This window comes from Moschus berezovskii, chromosome 24, assembly GCF_049115385.1.
Source record: "Moschus berezovskii isolate FMDL1 chromosome 24, NW_MosBer_1.0, whole genome shotgun sequence".
Taxonomy (NCBI): Eukaryota; Metazoa; Chordata; class Mammalia; order Artiodactyla; family Moschidae; genus Moschus; species Moschus berezovskii.
This window is the reverse complement of record NC_142483.1, coordinates 21849439-21875750: the sequence shown is the minus strand read 5'-3', so window position 1 is coordinate 21875750 and position 26312 is coordinate 21849439. Positions and strand designations below refer to the sequence as shown.

The 26312-nt window shown below is 39.8% G+C and overlaps 1 protein-coding gene across 2 annotated transcripts in view; it reads left to right on the top strand.

The window, feature by feature from the left end:
- The window catches only part of CADPS (calcium dependent secretion activator), a 484390-nt gene that overhangs the window by 237544 nt on the left and 220534 nt on the right, over window positions 1-26312 (top strand). For both annotated transcript variants that reach the window (XM_088831951.1, XM_088831950.1), the window contains exon 6: window positions 2578-2699. In XM_088831951.1, the coding sequence (XP_088688077.1) occupies window positions 2578-2699 (122 nt within the window). The remainder of the gene's footprint in view (window positions 1-2577; window positions 2700-26312) is intronic.

The window sequence follows — 26312 nt, the reverse complement described above, 5'->3', positions numbered from 1 at the left end:
TTAAATATAGAGCACTTGGTACATGAAAAAATCACCACTGTAATTTCACACAAACTTCCTTCCTTTTTTTAATTCTACCACCTGAGATATTGAATGCTTTTTCTTAGGTGTCTTTGAATTTGATTATTGCCAATTAAAGGTGGCAATTTATTCCCTACTGCCTCTTGTCTTCCTACTAAAAGGTGAGGGGAAAGTGGTTTATTGATTTTCATGAAGCTTTTAAATCTGTAATTTTCTAATTCTTTATCAGTACTCAGTATTAAACAGCTGATTGTCAAAAATACAGATGTGGATGAGTCCCCAGCCATACTCCCACGTGTACATGATTCAAACAGGTTGTAACTTATAAGTGCAAGTACAAAATGAAATGCCCTAGGTTTCCCAAATACTTTGTAATTAGAACGCTAGATTGCTCATCATTCTAGGTCAGTGACAGAAGGCCTTGTGTATCTGTTTGTGACTGTGTTTTGGTGGACACAGCGAGGGGGGCTACAGAGAGGCAGAGAGAGAGAGGACCGTCATCTCATCCGGGCAGACTAGGTTTGAATTCGCAGGCTCGTGCCAGATATATTTTATATAATTACAGAGTTGCATGGCCGGAAGGGACAGTAGAGGACAGTTACCTGAAGGAGGAGACCTGATGTCCAGGAACACAGCGGGAGTGTCCCCGGGCAGGCGGTCGTTGGGAGAAGTGTTCTGGCGAAAACCAGTCGGTGTCTGTAGAATCCTCCCTCATCATTCACGCACTGAATCCTCACAGCAACCCTTCAAGGCATTTGCAGATACGGAAACAAAGCCTTAGAGTAGTTAAAAACCTTGTAAATCATTACACAGCTAGTGAAGATGCAGGTACAGGATTTGAACTCAGATCTTTGAAACTGCAGAAATGGTGTTCTTTCCCTAGAGCCTCTCATTTTTTTCATTTGATGGTTCTTTCCACCTAGTGAAAAGATGTTCTGTTACATGCATCATCTCATCAGATCCACACACAGTAGCAGTAGAGGAGAGAGAACCTGTACCATTATCCCCACTCTACAGATGAGGAAACTGAGGCGCAGGAGAGTTAAAAGTAGAGTGACTTGATGGTCAGGATTTGCCCAGTATCTCATGAGTGGCATACTGGCTTCTGGATCTGCAGCATCAGTATCTGCATCACTAGGGAACTAGTTACAAATGAGAAGTCTTGGGCTCTACCCAAGACCTGCTTGTCAGCAACTAAGTGGGTGAAGCCCAGCAGTGTCTGGCTTATCCTTCCAGGTGATTCTGATTCACACTGAATTTGAGAATCCATGGGCTATTATGCAGAAAATAGACTTGTGAATCCTGAGGTAATGCAGGCCCTATTGTCTTAGGCTTTTTTGAATCGAGCCCGTTAAAGAAGTGTACATTTTTTGCACATCCATATCCTTCTCCTTGTATAATGCCATTAGCTCTTTTGGAGTATAAGTCAGTGATTTGTTAATATCCCTTGGTCTTTATCGATCTCTGTTACAAGTTACTTGTTTCTGATTTTTAAATCAGTGTCTTCTCCTCTTCTCTCTTCTCTGCTCCCTGCCCTCTGATGAGTGGCAGTGTGTACCACTAAATATGAAAATAACAGGTGATTGAATGGAGTTGAAAGGTAGTGGTGGGAAATGCCAGGAGTTTTAAAAAAATAACTTGGTCAATCCAAACCCAGCCTTTTTCTCAGTCTAGACAGAGAGTATACAACTGTAGGCTTTTTTTTTTTCACTCTACAGTGTTAACCTGCACAAAGTTTGTTTATTTTATTTCTCTCTCTTAAAATTATTATCACAATTTCAAGTTCAAATTTCTAACTTTGACTGTGATTCAGGTTTCCATTTTCTGGTAGCAGAAGCTGGAGTATTTGGCAATCCATTTACCTCTAGACTGAAGTAAAGCAAGGCAACAGGGGCTGTAGCAAAGTAGAAGTTGCCCCCTTTAAATGGAGCTCTCCAGTTTGCCACAGTCCCCATCACTCCCTTTTGCATCTCTGACTCTCATGCCAAATGGTACTTGCCCTTTATCTTAGCACTTGTATTATCACTTACTTTTTATCAAGAGGAAAGTGAATTTCTTGGCCTGTGTCTCCATCAGGTTCTGAGTTAAAAGCTAGACTCTATTTTTTTTTAATAGGAGAGTCTATTTCTTGTGGAAATGAAAAATCAAGATCATTTTTTTAGCTGAAATCATTTTTAAATTTTTTTTCTTTTTATTTTTATTGGAGGCTAATTATTTTACAATATTACATTGGTTGGTTTTGCCATACATTGACATGAATCCGTGTTTTTAACACAGAAAAGAGTAGCCCATTCCACTTAATCTGGCTCCTGTGTGCCTCTGAGTTAGTGAACCTCGTCTTTCCATCTGGGAGGCAATAAGCTACACTATGAAGAATTGCGTCTTTGTGCTGGACGTGTCTCAACATGGCTGGTAGAAACCTGATTGAAGTTCTCAGACACCTATTGGGGTTTTGTGTATATGCAGGAAACAGGTCTTAACGTATCTATTTTCCTCTGGCTGATGCTGTCCATAGACTTTGACAGTAACCTCTGCTGTGTGCGACTGTGTTTCCAGGTGGTGATCATGGAAGTCCAAGGCCTCAAATCCTTAGCTCCAAATCGCATTGTATATTGCACAATGGAGGTGGAAGGAGGAGAGAAACTACAGACCGACCAGGCCGAGGCTTCAAAACCAACGTAAGTTATGTTTCTCCATGGTTCACCTTCCAGGCGGTTCTTCTCATTGGCATCATTTTGGCCAACTCCCAAGTTGAAGATTGGTTCCCCCAGAAGATTATAGTGACATCCACCTTGTTTATTCTCCAAACAGAATGACTTGACTACATTTTCACTTAGCAGCCTTAATAAGGATTCCATTCCTTCAGAGCAGAGAACAGAAGGAAATGTGAGATACAGTCTCCTTTCTGGAGATTTTATGTATTTACCTGAAAAAGTTTAGTCATCACCTGCTGGTTTCAATAGGATATGCAGGGGAGCTTGATAGAATTTTTTTTATTATATTTACTAAATAATATTTGGTTTACAGTATAAGCATTTTTTTCAAAATCTTCCTCTATGTGCCACAGTTATGAATATATCAGCTAAGCAGTACATTACATGAGGCACAATCCATTAATTTGTTAGGTAAACACATATTTATTAACGACTCACTGTGTGTGTGTACAGTGCACGGTTGCACAGTGGAGAGGAAAGTAGTCTCTGTTATAGCCCAGCAGAGCTTATAGTTAAGTGGGAGAGCAGAAAAAGAGTCTCACAAATTTATAGCTACAAATAGATACAAATGCTGAGAAAGAAGGAGTACTTTGTGAGGAGACATCGGGGGAACCTGAACCAGTGTGTAGAGACAGATTCAGAGCAGGCCTTCTTGAGAAGTTATAAGACATTTAGGCTAGTATTATAAAAGCTGAGCAAAGGAGTTGGGAGTAGAAAGAGCATTCCATGCAGAGTCAGCTTGTGCAAAGGCCCTGTGGTCAGCAGAGGCCCTGTGGCATGGCAGCATTGAAAGAAGGCCAGTGGGGCTGGGGTCCAGAGAACAAGGTATGCCATAATCTGCCACAGGGCAGGAAGAGGCCACACCATGAAGAACCTTGCTAGACCACAGAGAGGAAGGATAGGCATGTATGATTAGACATGTGTTTTGAGAGGATTACCCTGGCTGCAGCAAAAAGGGCTGGAGTCAATGCAGGAGGCCACTTAGGATTCTACTGCATTGGTTCCCAGGAGCTGTGATGATGAATGTATTTGGGTCAATAGACACTCAGGCTGCAAAAAATTCTTGAGAGATCACTGTTCTCCTCCCTCCCTCCCCATGCCTCTCTCCTTTTCTATCTCAGTTAAACTAACCTAGGATAATGAACAGCTTTTTTATTGTTGTTAATTCAGAATAAAGTCATTAAAAAGGATAACCCCTAACAGAAGCCTCCTCCCTCAAAGCATTATGAGCTGTTTGGCAGAACATGAATACCGTACTGAGATGTTCAAACAAAACAGCTCAAAGAAAGCACTGAATGTTTCCCTGACTAGGGAAAATCTGAGGGCATTGTGTGCCTTCAAGTGGTTCTTTGTATGAATACGCAAAGGCCTCAGATGCTCAGATCTGGGTGAAATTAACGAGCGTGTGGAGGAGGAAATTGGAACCAAAGCAACTTGTCACACTCCATCCTTCCTTCCTTTTTAAAAATTTAGTTTTAGACTGAAAATGAATGTGGTTTCTTTTTTATCACCATTGATAAAAATCCCAATTTTTCCCCCAGCTGTCACCATAGCCTTATCATAATCAATGCTATTAGGTTGTTGCATTATTTATATGTGCTTTTGAAAAATGTGTCATGTGGTGGGAAGAAAAACTTCTTTGGTGTTCATGCTAACCTTTTAAGAAGTTGAGCCCAGTATAGTGTCCTATGTAGAGAAGAAAGGAGAAAACTGATTATCTGAACACGCTGTTGTTTGATATCAGCTACTTAACTCAAAATGTAATTCATATCAGTTTATGGGGTCTAGAGGTTTCAGTTGCCAAGGTGAAGGATGAGCTGATTTTAGGTATTGACTGCTTTGGTCTGCCTATTTGAAATGCCTATGCTTCACATATGCATTTACTCACCTCCATACATGTGCATTATTATGTCCGTATTAATAAAATCTCACACTGAAGCGTTTTGCTTTTCTAGCTGGAAGTTAAATTTTTTCTTTATTACTCTTCAGTCAGTGAGTAGGTATTAGCAGAACCCTGTAGAGAACTTGTTTGTATTTTTTGTTTTTTAATACCATAAGAACGCAGCTTTCATAAGTAGCATCAGGTCAAACCAGTCAGTAGTGGCTAACTCGAGTGCTGTTTTGAGAAGGGTTCTGAAGCCAGATCTATATTCAGAGGAAAATAAAGCATGATCAATATGATAAAAGAGGTACGAGTGCCTTGTGTTCGCCATTTCTAGAGTATCTCAGCGAGGTCTACCGAAGTTCATGTTTCTTCCCGTCTCTTCCTTTCTCCTTCCTATATAAATTTATAACCCCTGTTCATCTGCCTTCTGAAGCCACAGTTGTTTTTCCACTTCTCTCTTTGCCTTTTGCTTCATCATGGTTCATTGCTAATACCACTCCTCTGCCTCCAGTTTCATCTGACAGGATGAAGGAGCCTGTGCATGTTCACGCAGGTGCATTTTCTTCTTCCCTCTCGTTTGAACTTACTCAGAATCCTCTTCATCATTTCTTTTCTCTGAAGCTTGTATGTCTTCTCCTTTCCTCCTTGGTTCTGGTCACAGTTTTTCCCATTACTAATCTCTAACTGTCATCTCTGCTACTTGATTACCCCAAAAAGTACCCTTTGGAGGGTCATCTTTCATCTGCCCTAATAACTCTACTTCACCATCTGACAAATTTAGTCCTTTTCCTGCGCTATTCATCTTCTGATTCTTGTCTCTGACTGTTCCTACAACCAACTGATGCCCATACTTTACTGGCACATTCTAAAACCAGGATTCCACTGAAGCCTGTTTTATTTAGTACTTATAAATTGTATTGTTGCTGCTACCAAGTATTTTACCCATTTGCTGGAACTCTAATATCTTATCCTATCACGTCCTAGCCTATAAGGAATTAGGCTTTTTCTTTTTTTCCAAGTACAGTCAGACATTCAGAAGTATAGTATATAACCCAGTTTGTCCAGGAGTATTTTTTTTTAATTCTAATGTGTAGAATAATCCAAAAAAAGACAAAGATGGGAGAGTGGTATCATGGTCAAGTGACTTTGGGAAATGCAAGGCATTACATTTCTCTCTGAATTATTTACAGTGCACATTGGCATTTTAAAGGCTTTGAATATTTACCAAAGCAAAATAAATCTTGTTGTTTGTTTATCCATGAGTTTCCCAAATGTTATTCAACTAACGCCTATTAGCATCCACTGAAAATGCTGCTGTGTATTGTTCAAACCTAGCAGTGGCGGTTCAAGCTCTCTCACCTCCTTCATCAAGGTTGCATCTTCTGTTACAACCAGAGCCCTGCCCCCAGGTGGTCATTTTGATTTTGTTAGGTGCATATTATAAGAATGCTGTATTCATGAGTGAAATATATTGTCTGGCTGGAAAAAATGTGTGTGAGTGTGTATGTGTAGCCCCTTCTCATCTTTCAGTGTATCAGTCTTTTGGCTACATGTGGGCTATTCTGAAGCAGAGCATATATCCTCTCAATTCTGTTGTCCTCCTCTCCTGGGTTTTTTGAAGTAGGAAGCCAAAATATATGATCAGATTTTTTCAAGAGATATACTTACTTTAAAAAACATTGCCTTCATTTGCAACATACCATTTCTGCTTCTGGTAGGAAACTGATGAGGGTGCTAAAGCAGGGCAGGAGTCATTGAAATCCCGTTTTTCAATGAGCAGTCTCAGGAAGGCATGGAAATGGAAAAGGGAAAGACTTTGTGGTTTCAAGAACTCAGATATATTTGCCCATCTCCTGTGAAATAGAGCAGAGGAATTTTCTTACCATAAGGCAGCATTTTTCTTCTTTTTTACTTTTTATTGAAATATAGTGGATTTACAATGTTGTGTTAGTTTCTGGTATACAGCAAAGTAACTCAGTTATATATTCTTTTTAATATTCTCTTCAATTCTAGCTCATTTCAAGGTACTGAGCATAGCTTCCTGTGCTGTACAGTAGGTCCTTGTTGGTCATCTATTTTCTATATAATAATTTGTCTCTACCAAAACAAAACTCCTGATTTTTCCCTCCCCAGCCTTCCCCTTTGGTAATTGCAAGTTTGTCTTCTCAGTCTGTGAGTCTGTTTCTGTTTTGTGGATAAGTTCATCTGTGTCATATTTTAGATTCCACATGTAAGCGATATCATATGGTATCTGTTTTTCTGTTTCTGGTTTTACTTCACCTCGTATGAACATCTCTAGGCCCATCCATGTTGCTGCAAATAGCATTATTCCATTCTTTTTTCTGGCTGAGTTATATTCCATTGTGTGTATCTACCACTTCTTTATCCATTCAGTTGTTAATGGACAGGTTGCTTCCATGTCTTGGCTATTGTAAATAGTGCTGTTGTGAACATTGGGGTGCATATATCTTTTCAGATTAGTGTTTTCTCCAGCTCTATCCCCCAGAGTAGGATTGCTGAATCATATATGATTATATCATATATGATAGTCCTGTTTTTAGTTTTTTAAGGAGCCTCTCTACTGTTCTCTATAGTGGCTCTTGCCAATTTACATTCCCACCACTAGTGGAGGAGGGTTCCCGTTTCTCCACACCCTCTCTAGCATTTGTTATTTGTAGGTTTTTCTATGATGGCCATTCTGACCGGTATGAGGTGATACCATATTTTAGTTCTGATTTGCTGTTCTCTATTAATTAGTAGTGTTAAGCATCTGTTCATGTGCTTTTCAGCCATCTGTATGTTTTACAGAAATGTCTACTCAGACATAGAAATGTCTATATAGATCTTGAAAGGCAGTGTTTTTTGAAGGGTGGCACTCTTACTCTGCTGATAACAGAGATCATGTTAGGGTTAGGAAGACCTAGAATTGAATAACATCAAGTCATATGAAAAGAAAGTTACCCCTCCATGTATTTCTCAGTTCTTCTGATGAAGTCAAGGGGAATGGTTATATTGGTTCTGGTAAATCTTTAATCTGAGGAGGCCTTACAAATAGCTGTGAAAAGAAGAGAAACCAACAGCAAAGGAGAAAAGGAAAGATATACCCATGTGAATGCAGAGTTCCAAAGAATAGCAAGGAGAGATAAGAAAGCCTTCCTCAGCAATCAGTGCAAAGAAATAAGAGGAAAACAATAGAATGGGAAAGACTAGAGATCTCTTCAAGAAAATTAGAGATACCAAGGGAACATTTCATGCAAAAATGGGCTCGATAAAGGACAGAAATGGTATGGAGCTGACAAAAGCAGAAGATATTAAGAAGCGGTGGCAAGAATACACAGACCTGTACAAAAAAGATCTTCACAACCCAGACAATCACGATGGTGTGATCACTCACCTAGAGCCAGGCATCCTGGAATGTGAAGTCAAATGGGCCTTAGGAAGCACCACTACAATCAAAGCTAGTGGAGGTGATGGAATTCCAGTTAAGCTATTTCAAATCCTGAAAGATGATGCTGTGAAAGTGCTGCACTCAATATGTCAGCAAATTTGGAAAACTCAGCAATGGCCACAGGACTGGAAAAGGGCAGTTTTCATTCCAATCCCAAAGAAAGGCAATGCCAAAGAATGCTCAAACTACCACACAATTGCACTCATTTCACACACTAGCAAATTAATGCTCAAAATTCTTCAAGCCAGGCTTTATCTATACGTGAACTGTGAACTTCCTGATGTTCAAGCTGGTTTTAGAAAAGGCAGAGGAACCAGAGATCACATTGCCAACATCTGTTGGATCACTGAAAAAGCAAGAGAGTTTCAGAAAAGCATCTACTTCTGCTTTATTGACTATACCAAAGCCTTTGACTGTGTGGATCACAATAAACTGGAAAATTCTGAAAGAGATGGGAATACCAGACCACCTGACCTGCCTCTTGAAAAACCTGTATGCAGGTCAGGAAGCAACAGTTAGACCTGGACATGGAACAAGAGACCGGTGCCAAATAGGAAAAGGAGTACGTCAAGGCTGTATATTGTCACCTTGCTTATTTAACTTCTATGCAGAGTACATCATGAGAAATGCTGGGTTGGAGGAAGCACAAGCTGGAATCAAGATTGCCAGGAAAAATATCAATAACCTCAGATATGCAGATGACACCACCCTTATGGCAGAAAGCGAAGAACTAAAGAGCCTCTTGATGAAAGTGAAAGAGGAGAGTGAAAAAGTTGGCTTAAAGCTCAACATTCAGAAAATGAAGATCATGGCGTCCGGTCCCATCACTTCTTGGCAAGTAGATGGGAAAACAGTAAAAACAGTGACAGACTTTATTTTTGGGGGGCTCCAAAATCACTGCAGATGCTGATTGCAGCAATGAAATTAAAAGACGCTTACTCCTTGGAAGGAAAGTTATAACCAACCTAGACAGCATATTAAAAAGCAGAGACATTACTTTGTCAACCAAGGTCCGTCTAGTCAAGGCTATGGTTTTTCCCGTGGTCATGTATGGATGTGAGAGTTGGACTATAAAGAAAGCTGAGCGCCGAAGAATTAATGCTTTTGAACTGTGATGTTGAAGAAGACTCTTGAGAGTCCCTTGGACTGCAAGGAGATCCAACCAGTCCACTCTAAAGATCAGTCCTGAGTGTTCATTGGAAGGACTGATGTTGAAGCTGAAGCTCCAATACTTTGGCCACCTAATGCAAAGAGCTGACTCATTTGAAAAGACCCTGATGCTGGGAAAGATTGAGGGCGGGAGGAGAAGGGACTGACAGAGGATGAGATGGTTGGATGGCATCACCGACTCAATGGACATGAGTTTGGGTAGGCCCCAGGAGTTGGTAATGGACAGGGAGGCCTGGCGTGCTACAGTTCATGGGGTCGCAAGAGTCAGACTGAGCGACTGAACTGAACTGAATGAAATCTTTAATACCCCTATCAGCCTCATACTCAGAGTCTTTGGCAGACAAGAGCCTTCCATTAGAATCTAATGGCATGATTTAGATCTCATTTAACTAAAAATGTTTTCTGTGTACTGGGTCATGGAATGATTTAAATGAGAATGGATTATCTTTCCTGGATGCCTCCTTTGAAGTTATGTATAAGGGAATGTTGTAGAAGGTAGACATTTACATTCTCTTTACAAGTGTACTTGAGATGCTCTCCTTATGTCCAACTAGTGCTCGGGTTATGGACATAAATAACAGAAATCAGGCCTTAGCCTCATGGATTGTTAATTCTGGTAAAGGACACAGAAAACAAACAAGAGAATAAAGATTGTACTTTCTGGTACCTTCCAGTCATGGTTGGTGACATAGGTTTTTCTTTTTAAAGAACTATATTAATATTTAGATAGTGAAGTAATTTAAATAAAATATATTAAGCAAATAATAACACAGGTGGTACCTAAGTATGATTTTTTAAAAAATCATGTAATTATCTTGTGTTGGTATGTGGAAATGGCGAAGATAGGAAAGATGATATGCAAATTAATTTGGAGAAATTGTGTAAGGAAACCTGATATATATTCCCTGAGTACAAGATGCAGTCCCAAATGACTGTCTTTCTCAGTGGATTTACATGGTACATGTTACCATGCAATGATAGTATGTGCTGAGGACTAAATACAAGAGAAATTTAAGTAATTCTGCTGAAAAGAAAGGCAGTTGGAGTTAGCAGCCCAATATTGTGCTAGCTTCTCTGAAATTATATTCTTCTGAGCTGAAGCCTAGAATGCCACTTGGTATTTTATTATTTAACAACTTTGTTATTCCCTGACAAACCATGGGCTTCATGATATCTGGATTTTATTACTGTCAGGAATTTGAAAATATGATCAAACCATTTCCTGACATTTTCCAAGAGAATAAGAAACTTAAATATCCTGATGGTATACTGTGCTATAGCCATGGCATTTTCTAATGGCATCTTATCTGATAAGAACTTATTTTTTATATAAAAAAACAAGAACAAAGTACCTAGACTTTCTATAACATTTTTCTTCTGTGAAATATATTATTTGTCCTAATGGTATAATTCAGAGTGGGCCGGGCTCATTATGCCCAAATTATTCTTAGAAACACAGTTCCATTAAATTGCCCCACATTAAGTCAGTTACAAAGTTAGAAAGGAAGTCATGCCCTCCAGTTTGTTGTCTAGTACATCATCTTCTTAATGGTACTTCCTTCTTCAATTAAGCTAAAAATCTTTTCCTGTGTACTTGGAATGGTTTAAATGGAAACAGTGCATTTCCTGAACGGCCCCTTTGAAATTTAGGTATAAGGGAATGATGCAAAGGGTAGCACTTAGATTCCGTCAACAAGTGTATGGGGGATGCCCTACTTGTGGCCAGCGAGTGTTGGGGCTACAGCTGTGATAAGCACATCAAGCCCTGCCCTCATGGAGTTTACAATCTAGTAAAAGACACAAGCAGCAAACAAGTGAATAAATGAATACACATGGTAAAAAGAGAATGTAATTCAGTTCTGTAAGAAATGAACATGCTGCTCCAGTAAAAAGTAACAGGGATGTAGGATACTCAAGTGGCCAGGGCAGCCCACTCAGAGCGGGTAGTGTGTGATATAACACCTGAACGGTGAGAAGGATCCAGCCATTAGAAGATTTTAAGTCAACGAGGGAGGGTACAATTGGATTTCCATCTTGAAACCTGAAGCCTCTTTACAGACCAAAGTAAACTGGAAACCATGGATGTCTTGGTCGACAAATAAGAGCCCCTGCTGTTGGCCAGGCATCAGTATAAACTGGGAGATAATACAGACATGGCCCTCAGTTTTGTAGAGCCTTGAAAAAGCTGGCTGAAAACATCCCCGTGCCTGGACCACAGAGTGATCAATTCTTCAGGGGCCACTTTAAGTTTTGAGAACTGCAAAGCCACCATGTGGGAAAGGGAGTGAGGCCTCCTGGGAATCAGCTTCTTTATTGTCTACCTTTCTTGAAACTCCAGCTCAAGGTCATAGTCCAGAAGACAGTTATATAATACTGAGTGAGAACTCGATGCCATTTCTGTGGATTTTCCTTTCTGAGGAAAAGGCTTATTAGCTTCATTCAGAGTTAATTAAATCATAAATGGTAAAGGCCAACACTGACCCAGAAATTCAGTTTTGCTAGGCTCCCTGAAGATGTCTGAATTGGGAGGAAGCATATTTCTAATCACAGTTTGCAGTGCTCAGAGACCAGAAAGCCTGGTCCAGAAGCCACAACTTGTGTTGACAGCCAGTTTGTGTTTGCTTCTGAGCTGGAGGGTGAAAGGAAGCTGGCTGCTAAAACAACAATCAACAGGACAGTAGAAATGAACAGATGCTAGAGAATAAGCTTTGGAGAAGGTGCTCTGAGTGCTGCATTTGCCTCCGTCCTCAGCCACCCTCTCTCATGTAGGTCACCAGGCTTTCCAGCTTCACCACATCCTGAGAAGTGGTATCCAAGACTCCTTCTCCCTCAGCAGTGCTATAGTTTTGTTTTGATTTGTTCTTTTCTTCATCTAGTGGATCCTGAGAAGAGCCATAGTAGCAGAACTTGATGCAGAATTTTCAGGCAATAACATGAAGTTGGTTAAAATGTCTAGAGTTGATAGGAGTTCCAGAATCGGATTATTATGTGGTGACTGGCCTTTGGCAATTAGACCATGATACTCCATCCAGATGTGAGAAATTCATGAAAGTTCTGGTTTCATGAAGAGTCGTACATTGGCTGGGTATGAAACAAGGGTGTATTTTTTCATTGCTCTTTAAGAACTAAGTGACAGTAGGTCCATTTCCTTTCTAGCTCAGCACCTCAAGTACCTTGCCAGAACTTACTTGGCAATTACATCTGATGATGATGTGATCTGAGAACTGGATTTATTTCCCATCACTGTCCAGTGGAAATCTAATTCAAAATATGTCTCCCCGAGGCTTCCCAGGTAGCGCTAATAGCAAAGAACTCTCCTGCCAATGCAGGAGATGTGGGTTTGATCCCTGGGTCAGGAAGATCCCCAGGAGAAGGAAGTGGCAACCCACTCCCGTATTCTTGCTTGGGAAATCCCATAGACAGAGGAGCCTGGTGGACTACAGTCTGTGTGGTCACAAAGAGTCGGATCTGACTGAGCACAGGGAGGGTATAAAGAATACAGTTCTGTACTTCAGTCTCCCAGGAGGAGGCTTTGCCAATTGCCCAGTGTGAAAACCACTATATTTGGTATTCAGTCATCAGGGAGAATATAGGGTGGAATGTCATATAGTCACTTTCCTGTAGTAATGAGATACAACCCAGAAACTCTAAATTCTAATAAGAAAATGAGAGAGGCTTGGTTTAGATTCACTGGTGCACAGATGCAGTCTTGTGTTATGCGCCGGAGCTCAGAAGGAGAAGGAAGAGTGCTGGGTTTGAATGTCAACTCTGTGACCTTGGACGGGTCACCTCCTCATCCCCTCATTTCCCAAATTCTTGAGAAAATTAAATTCGCATATATAAAACACTTAAAAACAGTGCCTGTTACACAGTAGTCATGTTAGCTGTTGTTACCATGGCTTCATTTTTATTTTGGAGGGAGAAGGGAGAGATGGGGGGAAAAAGTGAGCTGGGTCTGAAGTAGTAATCACTGACATTGATTCAGCAGTTTCTGTGACCAGGTACTATACCAGGTATTTCATAATCAATGTCTTCTTTGATGCTGTACTGAAATTACAGTATAGGTACTGTTGTCATTCCCGTCTTACTAACGAAACTGCTGAGATTCAAGAAGGTTAAGTGATTTGGTCAGAGTTGCACAGATAATACAGAGCTAAGCCAAGAGCCAAATGCAAAGTCTGTATTTTTAACTCTTTCTGCTACCCTGCCTTTCTGAAAGAAGTTACTCCCCTAAAAGAAAGTCTTTTAATTAGCATTAACTACTCAGCAGAATGGTCTAACAGGCTCATTTCCTTTCCATAAACTCAGTTTTCTTGTGGGTTAAATCGCTGCCCCTATGTAAATGGTGATGAATGTGCTGTCTCACTGGTGTTCCACGTCAGTGCAGACACTCAGCTCAGCAGCAGATTCCAGCCCAGAGGGAGCCACATTGTGCGGTGTTGTGTGTGCGTGTCTGCAAAGAGGCGGCCCCTGCCCTGGCGGTGCTTACAGCATTCCAGGAGAGCTGCTGCTGAGCCTCATCCTTCCTCAGAGAAATCACCAGCAATAACAGTTGTTCCTACCATTTATTAAAATACAGCAGGCGGCAGGCACTGAGCCACCCGTTACCAAATGGTAGAGTCACACAGAACTGGGTGTCAATCCCAGCCTCACCACTCACCCACTGGGTGACCTTGGGCAAGTGGATGCTCCTCATTGGGTTTCAGTTTTTTCTGATTTGAAATGGAGACAGTAATGCATCCTGTCCCCATGGAACTAATGTTGAAAAGCGATATGATTCAAGCTAAGAGCTGAGTCCAGTGGATGGCATACTGTAATCTCTTGAGAAACATTGCTAGTAGCAAAAACCCAGTATAATATCACTGAGTCCCACATGGTAGTGTTAGGAAATAGATGCTCATTTCACCCTCCTTACATATAAAAAGAAAGCTTAGAAAAGTTAGGCAGGCTTTGCTAAAATCCTGCAACTCCCAAAAGCTAGGTTATAGGATTCCAAGTATGTGAAAAGCAAAGAGCCAGGGCTGCCAAAGGAGAAAGGGCTCTATTGCTGAAATGCTTTCCAGCGCATGAGAACAGATGCTCGAGCATGTATCTAATCATACAGGACCTGGTATTACCCAAAATGTCACCAGGGTATCTGTCTCGCCCAAAGCTGAGACAGTCCTAGTTTGGACCACAGTTATGCCACTGACATTGTTACAGTGGGTAGGTTACTAAATCCTTCTGAACCTCAGTTTCTCCATGTGTAAAATGAGGCTAATGATACTTATAAAGTTGTCGATGAGGTGTCTATTTAATAGTATATGCTGAGCACTGGCACAAATGGAAGGCTGTCATTCTTATCTTTATAATAATTGTTGCCGTCACTGGAGCCAGGATGGAGAGGAAGACAGCACAGGCCATCAAAGTCAGGTGGTGTGAACTAAAGAAGTTTAAGATACTTTCTCTTTCAATTAGATATCCTTTTGTAGTTTGCCTTGAATGTATTCATTTACATTTTGGGGGAGGGCAAATTCCCACTGCCCCACTATCCCTCTTCAGCTCTTTTGACTGGTTGAATAATTAAATCGGTACAAGACAGATTAATAGGAAAAATAAATAAATTTATATACACAGGTCTCATAAAAACAGGTCCCCCAAAGTGACCAAACTAGGCTATTTATATATCATTTATAGACACACAAATTATTAATTTGTGAAGATTTAACAAGAGGGTTTTTGCTTAGGGTAGGAGACTAATGAAGAAGCAAAAAACTATTTTTATAGTCTTCTTAGCTTTAAACCACCAGCTCGGTGACAGGATGCTTTCTGTCCTCCTAGTGTTTGGAAGATTCTGCTACGTGAGAGATTTATATCCTGCTGTTGGGGAAAGAGAGAGGTCAGAGTGGATTTTTATATCATTTCCCCCTACTGACTGCTCAATTAACTCTTAACAATAATCAGTGCACTATTGCGGTATATAGGGCAACCACACCTCTGAGCCCCAACAATATATAGATGCTTTACTCATACTTGTTAAATCCATGTATCAAATTAGTTTCCTGTAATGCCTTACATGTATGATGGTTAATAAATCTTGATTGACTCAGGTCTAAGCCTTAACGGCAAATGGTGAAGAACTCTGGGCAAAGGTAAAATGTGGGTCCATAGCATGGACTTGGAAACGTCTTTAGAATACTCATGGCCATAAATGTCACTGTGGCAGAGATATCTCCACTCAGACGAGTTCTCAGTATCCGAAAGAACAGAAATGGTTGCAAATCATCCAGAGAACAGGAAAAAAACCCTTGAAAAATAAAGTGAACCCATTTTGTGAGTTCTTCCTGACACCAAACCACTATTACTTTTCAAGTATGAACAAAGTACATACACACTATACACATCCCCTTCAAAGAATCACTGGGTATGTCACAGGGTAAAATAATTTTTGAAAATTTGGGAGTGTCTTGACATTTAGCTAATTAAGGCATGGTTCCGCTGTTATGGATTTTTCTTTTGTAAATTTGCTCGAGAGAGAGAAGGAATACAGAGATCTTTTGTCTACTGTTACTTCATATATCAAGCAATACAGTAGAGTTGCAATATCAGTGTTTGAGAATTGTTAGGAAAGAGAAGTCCGAGGCAGGAATGTCAGTGTCTGAAGCCCTAGTTCTGCTCTGCTCTGCCATGCCTTGTCACCTTGCTTTCTCCCTATTATGTCTGCTATCTACTCTAGCCACAGAACTAGGTGATTTTCTGTTGAGCCAAATATTTGAAACCTGAAAAATGCTTCTTTCTCTCTCTTTCTCACTCTCCTAGAGAGACCCCAAACAAGACACACCTCGAAATTAGCCTGGTCTTTGGACATGGCAACCTCTGGAAGGACTCATGGTTCTCTTTGGGTCATTTGTGATGAGAATTCACCCCATGGGCCTGCTACTTGGTGATCCCTCAAGTATTTGTCAGTCGGGAGAGAATCAGATCACAGAGAGTGGAGCGCAAGATAGCATTCTCTACTCTTGTTCGTTCTTCTAGCCCTTTCTTCCTTTTATCTTGTTTATCTAGTGGCTTCTATATGCTAAACCACGTGTAAGGTGCTGAGGATACAGCAGTGAACAAAAGAAGCAAAAATCCCACTGTAATGGCACCCAGAATCTAAGGGGACAGGCAAACAATAGAAAAGGCCATCGTAGGTCATTGAGTAGAGATGCATCAAAGTTTGGCTTTGGCCTTACTGTTTAGTCGGAATCTGTGTACCTTTGCTTGAGCCTTGCCTTTGGAATGCCTGACAGTCAGATGATATCTCAAAGTCATCTCTGGCATCTTTGTACTCGAGTATGGTCAGTGATATAGATAATCATCATAAGTAATGGGTGTGATACTGTCTGAAATACAAGCAAGATATGGATCATTCTGCTTTTTGTTAATATCTGCATATTCTGAAGTATAAGTGAGCATTCCAAATGTGTATTAGAATAAAAAATCCTTATATATGCTTTATATATTGAAATTCTGTCAGTGATATATATATATACACACATACATTTATTATCAAATGTCAACATAATAATGTACCATTAAAACTTTATTTTATATGAAAAAATTAAGATTTTCAAAGAGTTAAACAAGTATGTGACTATTAAAAGAATATAACTGGATATCTTTAGGATGACTATCATATCCCATTTGAGCCAAGAAATCTTTGTAAAATTTAAACAATTGTCAAGGCAGAAAAATTAAGGTTAGGCTATATCATAATTCTAATCTTTCGGTAGACCCATTTGCTGTTCTAGCGTTCATCACATTATACAATAAAAAGATTAAATTTAAATTAGTCAGTTGCTATCTGAAAGGAAGGAAAGCTTAATCATTTGCTTTCACTGTTAGCATTTCCCCACACTGTCAGAATTGACCCCAAAATATTCTACCTCTTCACCAAGCTCAAGGCAAAGTAAACATCTCTTTGGCATCCATCTTTAAATGTGCCATATAACAGCACCAAGGGGACATGTTTAGCTGATAGTGCTCGGAAATTATTGTTCCTACACCGCAATAACAGAAGCTTGAATTGTTGCTATTAAAGCTGTAATAATAAAATTATAACTAAATTACTAGCTTTACAAATTTAAAATAATACTCCCCTGAATTGTATTCCTCTCAGAAGTACAGGATAATATTTTTAGATAAATGATTAAATCTGTTAGCATCTCTTTTTATTATTTTTAATTAATGTTTATGGGAATATAGTTGATTAAAAATGTTATTAGTGTCTGCCGTACAGCAAAGTGAATCAGTTATACATATATCCAGTTTTTAGATTCTTTTCCCATATAGATCATTACAGAGTAGAGTTCCCTGTGATATGCAGTGGGTTCTTATTGTTATCTGTTTTATATATAGTAGTGTGTATATGTCAATCCCAATCTTACAATTAGCCTTCCCACCCTCTTCCCTCTTGATAACTTTAAGTTTGTTTTCCACATCTGTGACTCTATTTCTATTTTGTAAATAAGTTCATTTGTACCCTTTTTTAAGATTCCACATATATACATTAATATACACTATTTTTTTCTCTTTCTGACTTCACTTAATAAGATAATATCTAGGCCCATCCATGTTGCTGCAGATAACATTATTTCATTCTTTTTTATGGCTGAGTGATATTCCATTGTATATATGTACCACATCTCTTTTTATCCATTCAACCATTGATGGACATTTAGGTTCCTTCCATGTCCTGGCTATTGTGGATAGTGCTGCAACAAACATTGGGGTGCAAGTATCTTTTGTTTCTCTCCAGATATGTGCCCAAGAGTGAGATTGCTGGATCATATGGTAGCTCTAATTTTTTTTTAAATAATTTCACTTGATTCTTGTATTCGCAACAGCTTATTCTGTAACGTTAATGCTCAACTTTGGTTAAATATTCATTTGTCACCCTCTATCCATTTGTTTTTCATGCAAAATGCAGGCTTAGGGCCCCTTGAGGTCTGCTGTGAAGAAATGATGCAAAGAGATTTGGTGGAGACTAATCAAGTTGGGAAGAAACAGCTGTTAGAATGAGGTTGGTCAGAAAGTGTCTCCAAGAGTTGACAGTTAAACAAAAAGGAGCTGGTCAGACAAAGAGCTGGAAGAGAGACTGGAGGGTTCAGGGACTTTAAATAGAAACTGACATGTTTGAGGGGCAGATAAAGAACCAGAGGGGCTGGAGCAGAGCAAGAACAAAGGGAGATAGAAGCAGGTTAACACAGATGGCTGAAGGTAGATCCCACAGGGTCTGGAGGCTAAGGTCAGAAGTTTGGATTTTAAGTGTGAAAGTTATCTAATGGTATTTACGTGTTTAAACGATCCTGGCTGCTGTGTGGAGAATGACTTCATGGGCCATCGTGGAAGCAGGGACACCATTTGGTAGGCTGTTGCAGTCGTGTGGGAGATGATGGAGGCTGCTGGTACCCAGGAACAGGAGTGAAAGGGACAAGTTCAAGAAGATGTGGTACAGATAGACAATGAAGACTCAGCCATAAGAAAGAATGAAAGGATGTCATTTGCAGCAACACAGCTTGGATGGACCTAGTGATTATCATGCTAAGTGACAGAAGTCAGACAGAGAAAACAAATACCATATGATATCACATGTGGAATCTAAAAAAAGAATGCAGATGATTATACATTAATAAAACAGAGACAGACATAGAGAACAAACTTATGGTTTGGGGAAAGAAACAGAGTTGGGACAAATTACAAGTATGAGATTAACAAGTATAAGCTACTACTCATAAAACAGATAAACAAGGATCGCTGTATGGGATTTACTGTATAGTTCAGGGAATTATATCCAATATCTTGTAAAAACCTATAGTGGAATATAGTCTGCGAAAACAACTGAATCATTATGCTGTACACCTGAAATTATAGAATATTGTGAACCAACTATACTTCAATTGAAAAAAAAAAGATACATTGGGACCTCAGACCAAGACTCTACTCATACCCATGTTCTACTCTTTTCCAAGGGGAGCACTGTGCCCTCAGACATAGTACTGTGCTGCATTCTAGCCCTTGTCATCTCTTGGTTCTCCCCCTGTTTGTAGGTGTTTGCTGCTGCTGCTGCTAAGTTGCTTCAGTCATATCCGACTCTGTGCAACCCCATAGACGGCAGCCCACCAGGCTCCCCCATCCCTGGGATTCTCCAGGCAAGAACCCTGGAGTGGGTTGCCATTTCCTTCTCCATTGTAGGTGTTTATTTGTAGGTGTTTGCTGCTGCTGCTAAGTCACTTCAGTCGTGTCCAACTCTGCGTGACCCCATAGACGGCAGCCCACCAGGCTCCCCCGTCCCTGGGATTCTCCAGGCAAGAATACTGGTTTATTACCCCCCAAACCTTGCTTTTGCACGCATTATTTGCCGATGTGTACGTTGTGGTTCCAGTGTCTTGGTGAATGACCTTGAGTCAGTTGCAGTCAACAGGCATCTCTTACAACCCCATGGGTCCTGGATGTACAGCTGGGACAGTCGGTTCCTTGGCTGGGTCTTTTGTTCCCTGTGAGGATTACTCCACAGCTGTGCCATATCTGTTCTCTCTCCTCCTTAGCGAAGATACACCTTTTTCAGAATGCTGCATGCTGACATTAGGGTGACATTGACACCAAACCAAAAAAGAAAATTAAAGGCATTTGCTTCCCCCTCAAGCTTACATGCCCTGCTTGGTGTAAAAGTCAGACTGCACTGTGCTTGGGGAGGTATGAATGTGAAAGGGTTTCAAGAAGTAACCTACAACAGGCTTAACATCACCAAACGAGGCAGCAGCTCTCTGTAAGTAATGTGAGTGTTGAGTACTTACAGTCTTTCTTAAGAGCCATGTTTAGTTATATTTAAGTCAATGACGTTTGACTCCAGCTTTACAGTGGAGTCTTAGACCTAGGATTCTCCTAACAAGTGCAGCTGCTGAAAAAGTGTGGGTGGAAAAATACATATCTTGTACATAAACATCAGATAATATTTTCTGTTTTGTATAAAGCACCATGTTTGTTCTTATTATTGGCTTAGTTTTAAAAATCAGATTTGATGTTTCAGATGAAAAAATTCATATGTTGACAAAAATTGAGACAAATTGTAAGGAGAATTTTTACTCATGATCCCAATATCCGTCAATAGTGAATATAAATGTCTTGATGGTGTTTTTCCAGTTTGCAGTTCTGTATCTATGAGTGTGTATATTTAACACTCCGCAAATGTAGGCACATGATACAGACCCTTGTATGGAAATCTTTATATTCATTTATGGTTGTTTCTTCTGGAGAAATTCCTGGGATATGGTTCATAGTTATTTCCTATTGGTGAGTAGAGTGACCAACTCTCCCAGTTTGCCCAGGACTTGCCAGTCTTAGCACTAAATATCCTGTGTCCTGGAGCACGTTCGGATGGTTGGTCACCCTATTCAAGTGAACACATTTTCAGCCTCCATCACCCTGCAGGCAAGGTGCTGGGGAGAGGATAGTCACTTGATGAGTTTATTTATTGGGAGCTTCAGCCATCAGGATGCTGTCTTTGTCTCTGGGGCCTCAGAGAATTCCTGGCAGCTTTTAAACTTGAAAGTGAAAGTTGCTCAGTCATGTCTGACTCTTTGTGACCCCATGGACTATACCATCCATGGAATTCTCCAGGCCAGAATACTGGAGTGGGTAGCCTTTCTCTTCTCCAGGGGATCTTCCTTACCCAGGAATAGAACTGGGGACTCCTGCATTGCAGGCGGATTCTTTACAAACTGAGCTATTTGGGAAGCCCCAAATTAAGAGGTGATTCAGTTCTTTGTATACAAACAGCAGACAAGTCATTGTGCTCAAATGAGGGTCATTCTCTGGCCTCACTGAGCAATCTGAATTTGCTCCATTTATCTGGATACATAAAAAAAGCTCACAATTAGAATTATTATATAAACAACAGAATAACAGTTGATGTAACTAAGCAAGCAGGTTACATTGTGATGTTTATACATTGAGGTGAGAAGAATTAATTTCTTAGTTATATTTGTATAGGATCTTGGTTGAGTAAAGCATCGAGAGAAAACATAGTTACAGATTAAATTATACAGGGAGAGACAAAGCATATGAAACAGACACAACTCGTTGCAGAAATTTTCCAGATCTTCTGCAATAACTAGTAATAATATGGGTCCTGTTTGGAATAAAGTGTGGGAGTTAGTTCCTTCTCCATTTTTTTAACCTACTGAGATCCACATTGTGTGTTAAGTTCACGTGAAAATGTGTCTGTCAGGCAAGTCATGAACCAAGGTTAATACCACTGGCTTTAATTAAAGTAACCTAAGATCAGCTGCCAACTTCATTACCTAATACCTAATTTTTTCTAGGATCTAGGAAAAATTATTATACACAGAAAAATATATAGTAAGAAAAGATATATTTTCCTTTATATAAGTATATAGAGAAAAAACAAAATAATATAAATATAATTGAGATGCAGGCATAGATATAATTTGAGGAAATAATTTTGTCTTCCTTTGGAAATTTCATATCTCTTTTTAAAAGTAAACTCAGAAAAAGATTTGACCCATATTCAAAATGGAGCACTTAAGAAATAAGATGAGAAATGCACATAACCTTGAGGACACTCTAAATAGAGAGGCAGTTAATAGGGCTTAATTCTAAACCTAGGTTGCCAGGGTAACTAAAACCATGTGTTTTTTTTTTTTTAATTGACATCAAGCACCTTGTTAAAAAGTGAGGATAAACCACAGAAAACTCCAGACCAGCAGTATTTGCAATGATTTTTCAGACCCAAGGTGCTGATTAGAAGTACGTACTTTCTCTCCATGAGGTTAAATCTAATCAAGGGACAAGTGATTAAAATTTCTTCCTAGAATTACTTATTTTAAAAGAAAATGAGATAGTGCAGATGCAAAAATATTGTCAGTTCAGCCAAAACAAAAACTATGGTTTGATGTGAGTCTGCTGTCTGGCTGTTACAGATCTCTTGATCCAGTTTGCATCCTGATATATTCTGGTTGTTCTGCACTGATTCATATTCTGTTTCCTTATTTATTCAGCAGTCATTTATATAAAATAGGAACCAGACACTGCTTTAGCCACAGGAGTACAACAATGAACAAGATAGTCTCTGCTCTCAGAGAACCTATTTTCTAGTGGGAGGAGACATAAAATAAGTATGTAAACAAATAAGATCACAAGGCTCCTCTGTCCATGGAGCTCAACATTCAAAAAACTGAGATCATGGCATCCAGTCCCATCACTTCATGGCAAATAGATGGGGAAACAGTGGAAACAGTGACAGACTTTATTTCCTTGGGCTCCCAAATCACTGCAGATGGTGACTGCAGCCTTGAAATTAAAAGACGCTTGCTCCTTGGAAGAAAAGTTATGACCAACCTAGACAGCATATGAAAAAGTAGAGACGTTACTTTGCCGACAAAGATCCGTCTAGTCAAAGCTATGGTTTTACCAGTAGTCATGTGTGGATGTGAGACTTGGACCATAAAGAAAGCTGAGTGCCGAAGAACTGATGCCTTTGAACTGTGGTGCTGGAGAAGACTCTTGAGAGTCCCTTGGACTGCATGGAGATCACACCAGTCAATCCTAAAGGAAATCAGTCCTGAATATTCACTGGCAGGACTGATGCTAAAGCTCTAATACTTTAGCCACCTGATGCGAAGAACTGACTCATTTGAAAAGACCCTGATGCTGGGAAAGATTGAAGGCAGGAGGAGAAGGGGACGACAGAGGACACGATGGTTGGTTGGCATCTCTGACTCAATGGACATGACTTTGAACAACTCCAGGAGTTGGTAATGGACAGTGAGGCCTGGCATGCTGCAAACCATGGGGTTGCAAAGAGTTGGACACGACTGAGCAACTGAACTGAACTGAAATAATGAAGACCACCAGGCTCCTCTGTCCATGGGATTCTCCAGGCAAGGATACTGGAGTGGGTAGCCATTCCCTTCTCCAGGGAATCTTCCTGACCCAGGGATTGAACCTGGATCTCCTGGTCTTGCAGGAGGGGAAGCAGGGAAACCCTTTAAGACATAAAGTGAGTACTATGAACAAATGAAAAAGGGTAATATGAGGGGAAATGCTGGATCGGGGGAAGTTCCCTTTATTAATGAATAGGTCAGGAAATTTCTTCCTGAGATGCTGCTCTGGGAGTTGAGAACTCAGTGTCAAGGACTCAGCCACCTGAAGAGCAAGCAGAAGAATGTTCCAAGAAGAGAATAGAACCAGTTTAAAGCCCCTGAGGTGGGAATAGCTTACGATGGTCAAGGAATAGAAAGAAAAGTGTTGTATCTGGAATACAGAAGCAAGGGGGACTGTCATGAAACAGATAGGCAACAGCCAGACCAGGTAGATAGAGCCTTGTGGGCCATTAAATGACTTTGGGTTTCAGTTTAACAGCCAGAGGAAGCCATTGGAAGTTGTGAGCAAAGAATGACTACCCTGCCAGGTACCGTGTGAGTCCTATGTGTGTGATGGATCAGGAGATAGAACACTAAATACCTTTGTAACCTTCTGGTTCAAAGTTGAGTGATAGCTTCCTGCATGTTGTGTAATTACTATGCTTCAGAAATTATACATATGGCTCTATTATTTGCAAACATAAAGCAATGAAGTGCTAATGCATGCTACAACACTGATAAACCTCAAAAACATCATAAGTAAAAGAAACCAGAGGCAATGAACCCCATGTTATGTGATCCCATTTATATGATACATCCAAAAAAGCCAAATCAATAGAGACATAAAGTAGACTAGTGCTTCCCTAGAACTGCAGACAGAATTGCAGGCAGATCTTTTGGGGATGATGGTTATATTATAAAATTGGATTATAATGGTGATTGCTATCATGTAAATTTACTGAAAATCATTGAATTTTACACTTAAAACGTGAATTTTGTGGTATATAAATTAGACATTGATAAGGTTGTTATTTAAAATTATCAGAAGAAAAGGAATTCCATATCTTCCTTTTTTAAAATAAAAGAGACACTAGGAAACTAGTGAGAAGCCTACTAGTCGGGGGCTGTCCGAGCAAGAGATGATGGTGACTTAGACTGGAGTGACAGTGAAGAAAAACAGACATGTTTTGGAGAATGATGCAAAAAGACTTATGGTAAAATTAAATGTGTGCATGCGTGGAAGTGACGGGGGGAGAATCCAGAATAAGGTCTCAGTTTGGGATTTGATCGACCAGACAGTGGTGGTGCCACTTCCCGAATGACAGAGGAGCTGCTCATTATCCGTAGGCAGCCTGGTGCTGGCAATTAGTGCATTTTGCACACACACACACACACACACACACACACACAAACATATACATTTAGTTAACTATAGAGGATTCAGAGTTGTCCCTGTGTTAACACACACACACACACACACACACACACACACACACACACACACACACACAAACATATACATTTAGTTAACTATAGAGGATTCAGAGTTGTCCCTGTGTTAACAGCTTCTAATTCTCTTGTGCTTTTGTATGCCTTTTTTGTGGGTTTTTTTGGTTTTTTTTTTTTGAGTCTGGAAGAAAATGATTGCTTCCTGGCCAGTGTGCATGGGGAATTGCGTCTCATCTGCATCCTGCCGTATCAATGTCAGGGCCCCGAGCGAGTGATGTGGCTCAGGCGACGTTCTCCATTGTAGCAGTGCAGGCTCGCACAGTTTTTTACTTCTCCACAGATGCCGGGGGCAAAGAGGGGGTTTCTTTCCACTCTGGTTATGCCCATGGGAGGCAAGTCACACAGCAGACACCTTCCTAATTGGTTTCCTCCTAATTTGTGAATCTGAACAGAGGAAAAGGAATACTCCACTCCACCTACCGTAGAGCAGACCTAAATATTTAGACATTATGAGCACGAACAATGTTACCTGCAAAAACTTCCTCAGGGACAGATCAACTGATTTATGAACATGTTGCTTACCCTGGAGCTTCACAATTAGAATTTCATATGACAGTATGAGGCTGAATATATTTGAGATCTCAAGTAATAATGGCTTTTCACGGAGAGGGAGAATTCTGTTTCTTCCCAGTGGTTTTAAAAGCGTGAACTAAGAGTCAAATAGTTTGAAGGAGGGTGGGAGGGGACTGAATGCAGGCTTAAGTGATCGCCTGTAGTCAAAACTACATCACAAAGAAACTCAACAGATTAGAGCCTTCTATCTCTATAGATTGTATAAATAACAGCTTAAATGGTGAATAGAAGTAATATATTTATGTATAATTTTAAAATTCCATATCAACATATAATTTAAAAGAAAGACATCAAGTAATGGTTTGTTTTCATGATTGTCAGGTTATTCTGAAAGCATTACTCTGTTTAGTCATTTCCATAGTTAGGGCATCAAGATGGTTGCTGTCTTTTTAAAATCCCTCAGTTTGAAATTTTCAGTTCTGTAAACAGGCCATAAAGTAGGTCTTATTTGCTTTCTAACAAATAAGGCAGAACAGCTTGCCCACAGAGATTTAAGTCATAATTTACATTTAGGTTTATTTTTATAGACAGGCCATAAGTACGATTTGCAAAGCTGGATAAAACCAAGGCACTAGAAAATTAAAAAGAGAGATTTATTTTTCCCCTTAAAATTGAGTTCAGTTGTAATTTAAAACTAACTGCTTTAATTATATAGAATAATTGGATTAGGCAGAGGTTTGCATAGTTTGTCAGGATCAGAATATGACAGTTCATGTTTGCCGCCGTGTTCTGTTGAAAGCAGGATGTGCACACACACACACACAAGATGCACGTACATATACACACACAAACCAGAAAGAAAGTAGACTGTAATGTGGAAATGATTCAGAGGAATTAAAGACTTAACATTATGTAAAAACAAATCCTCATGCATACATATTAATGAGATTTCACAGAAAAATCTCATTTTTTCACAGAAAAAAATTCTGTATTTGACTTTAAGAAGAATTAGGACATATATCTACTTGTTAGTCATCCTCCCTTTTACAAATTCATCATATTTTTGCCATCCACTGCACTTAAATCAGTCAGCACTAAAATATACAGTGTTTAGCACTGGCTCTTTTTTAAAACTACAGTCATTCCTG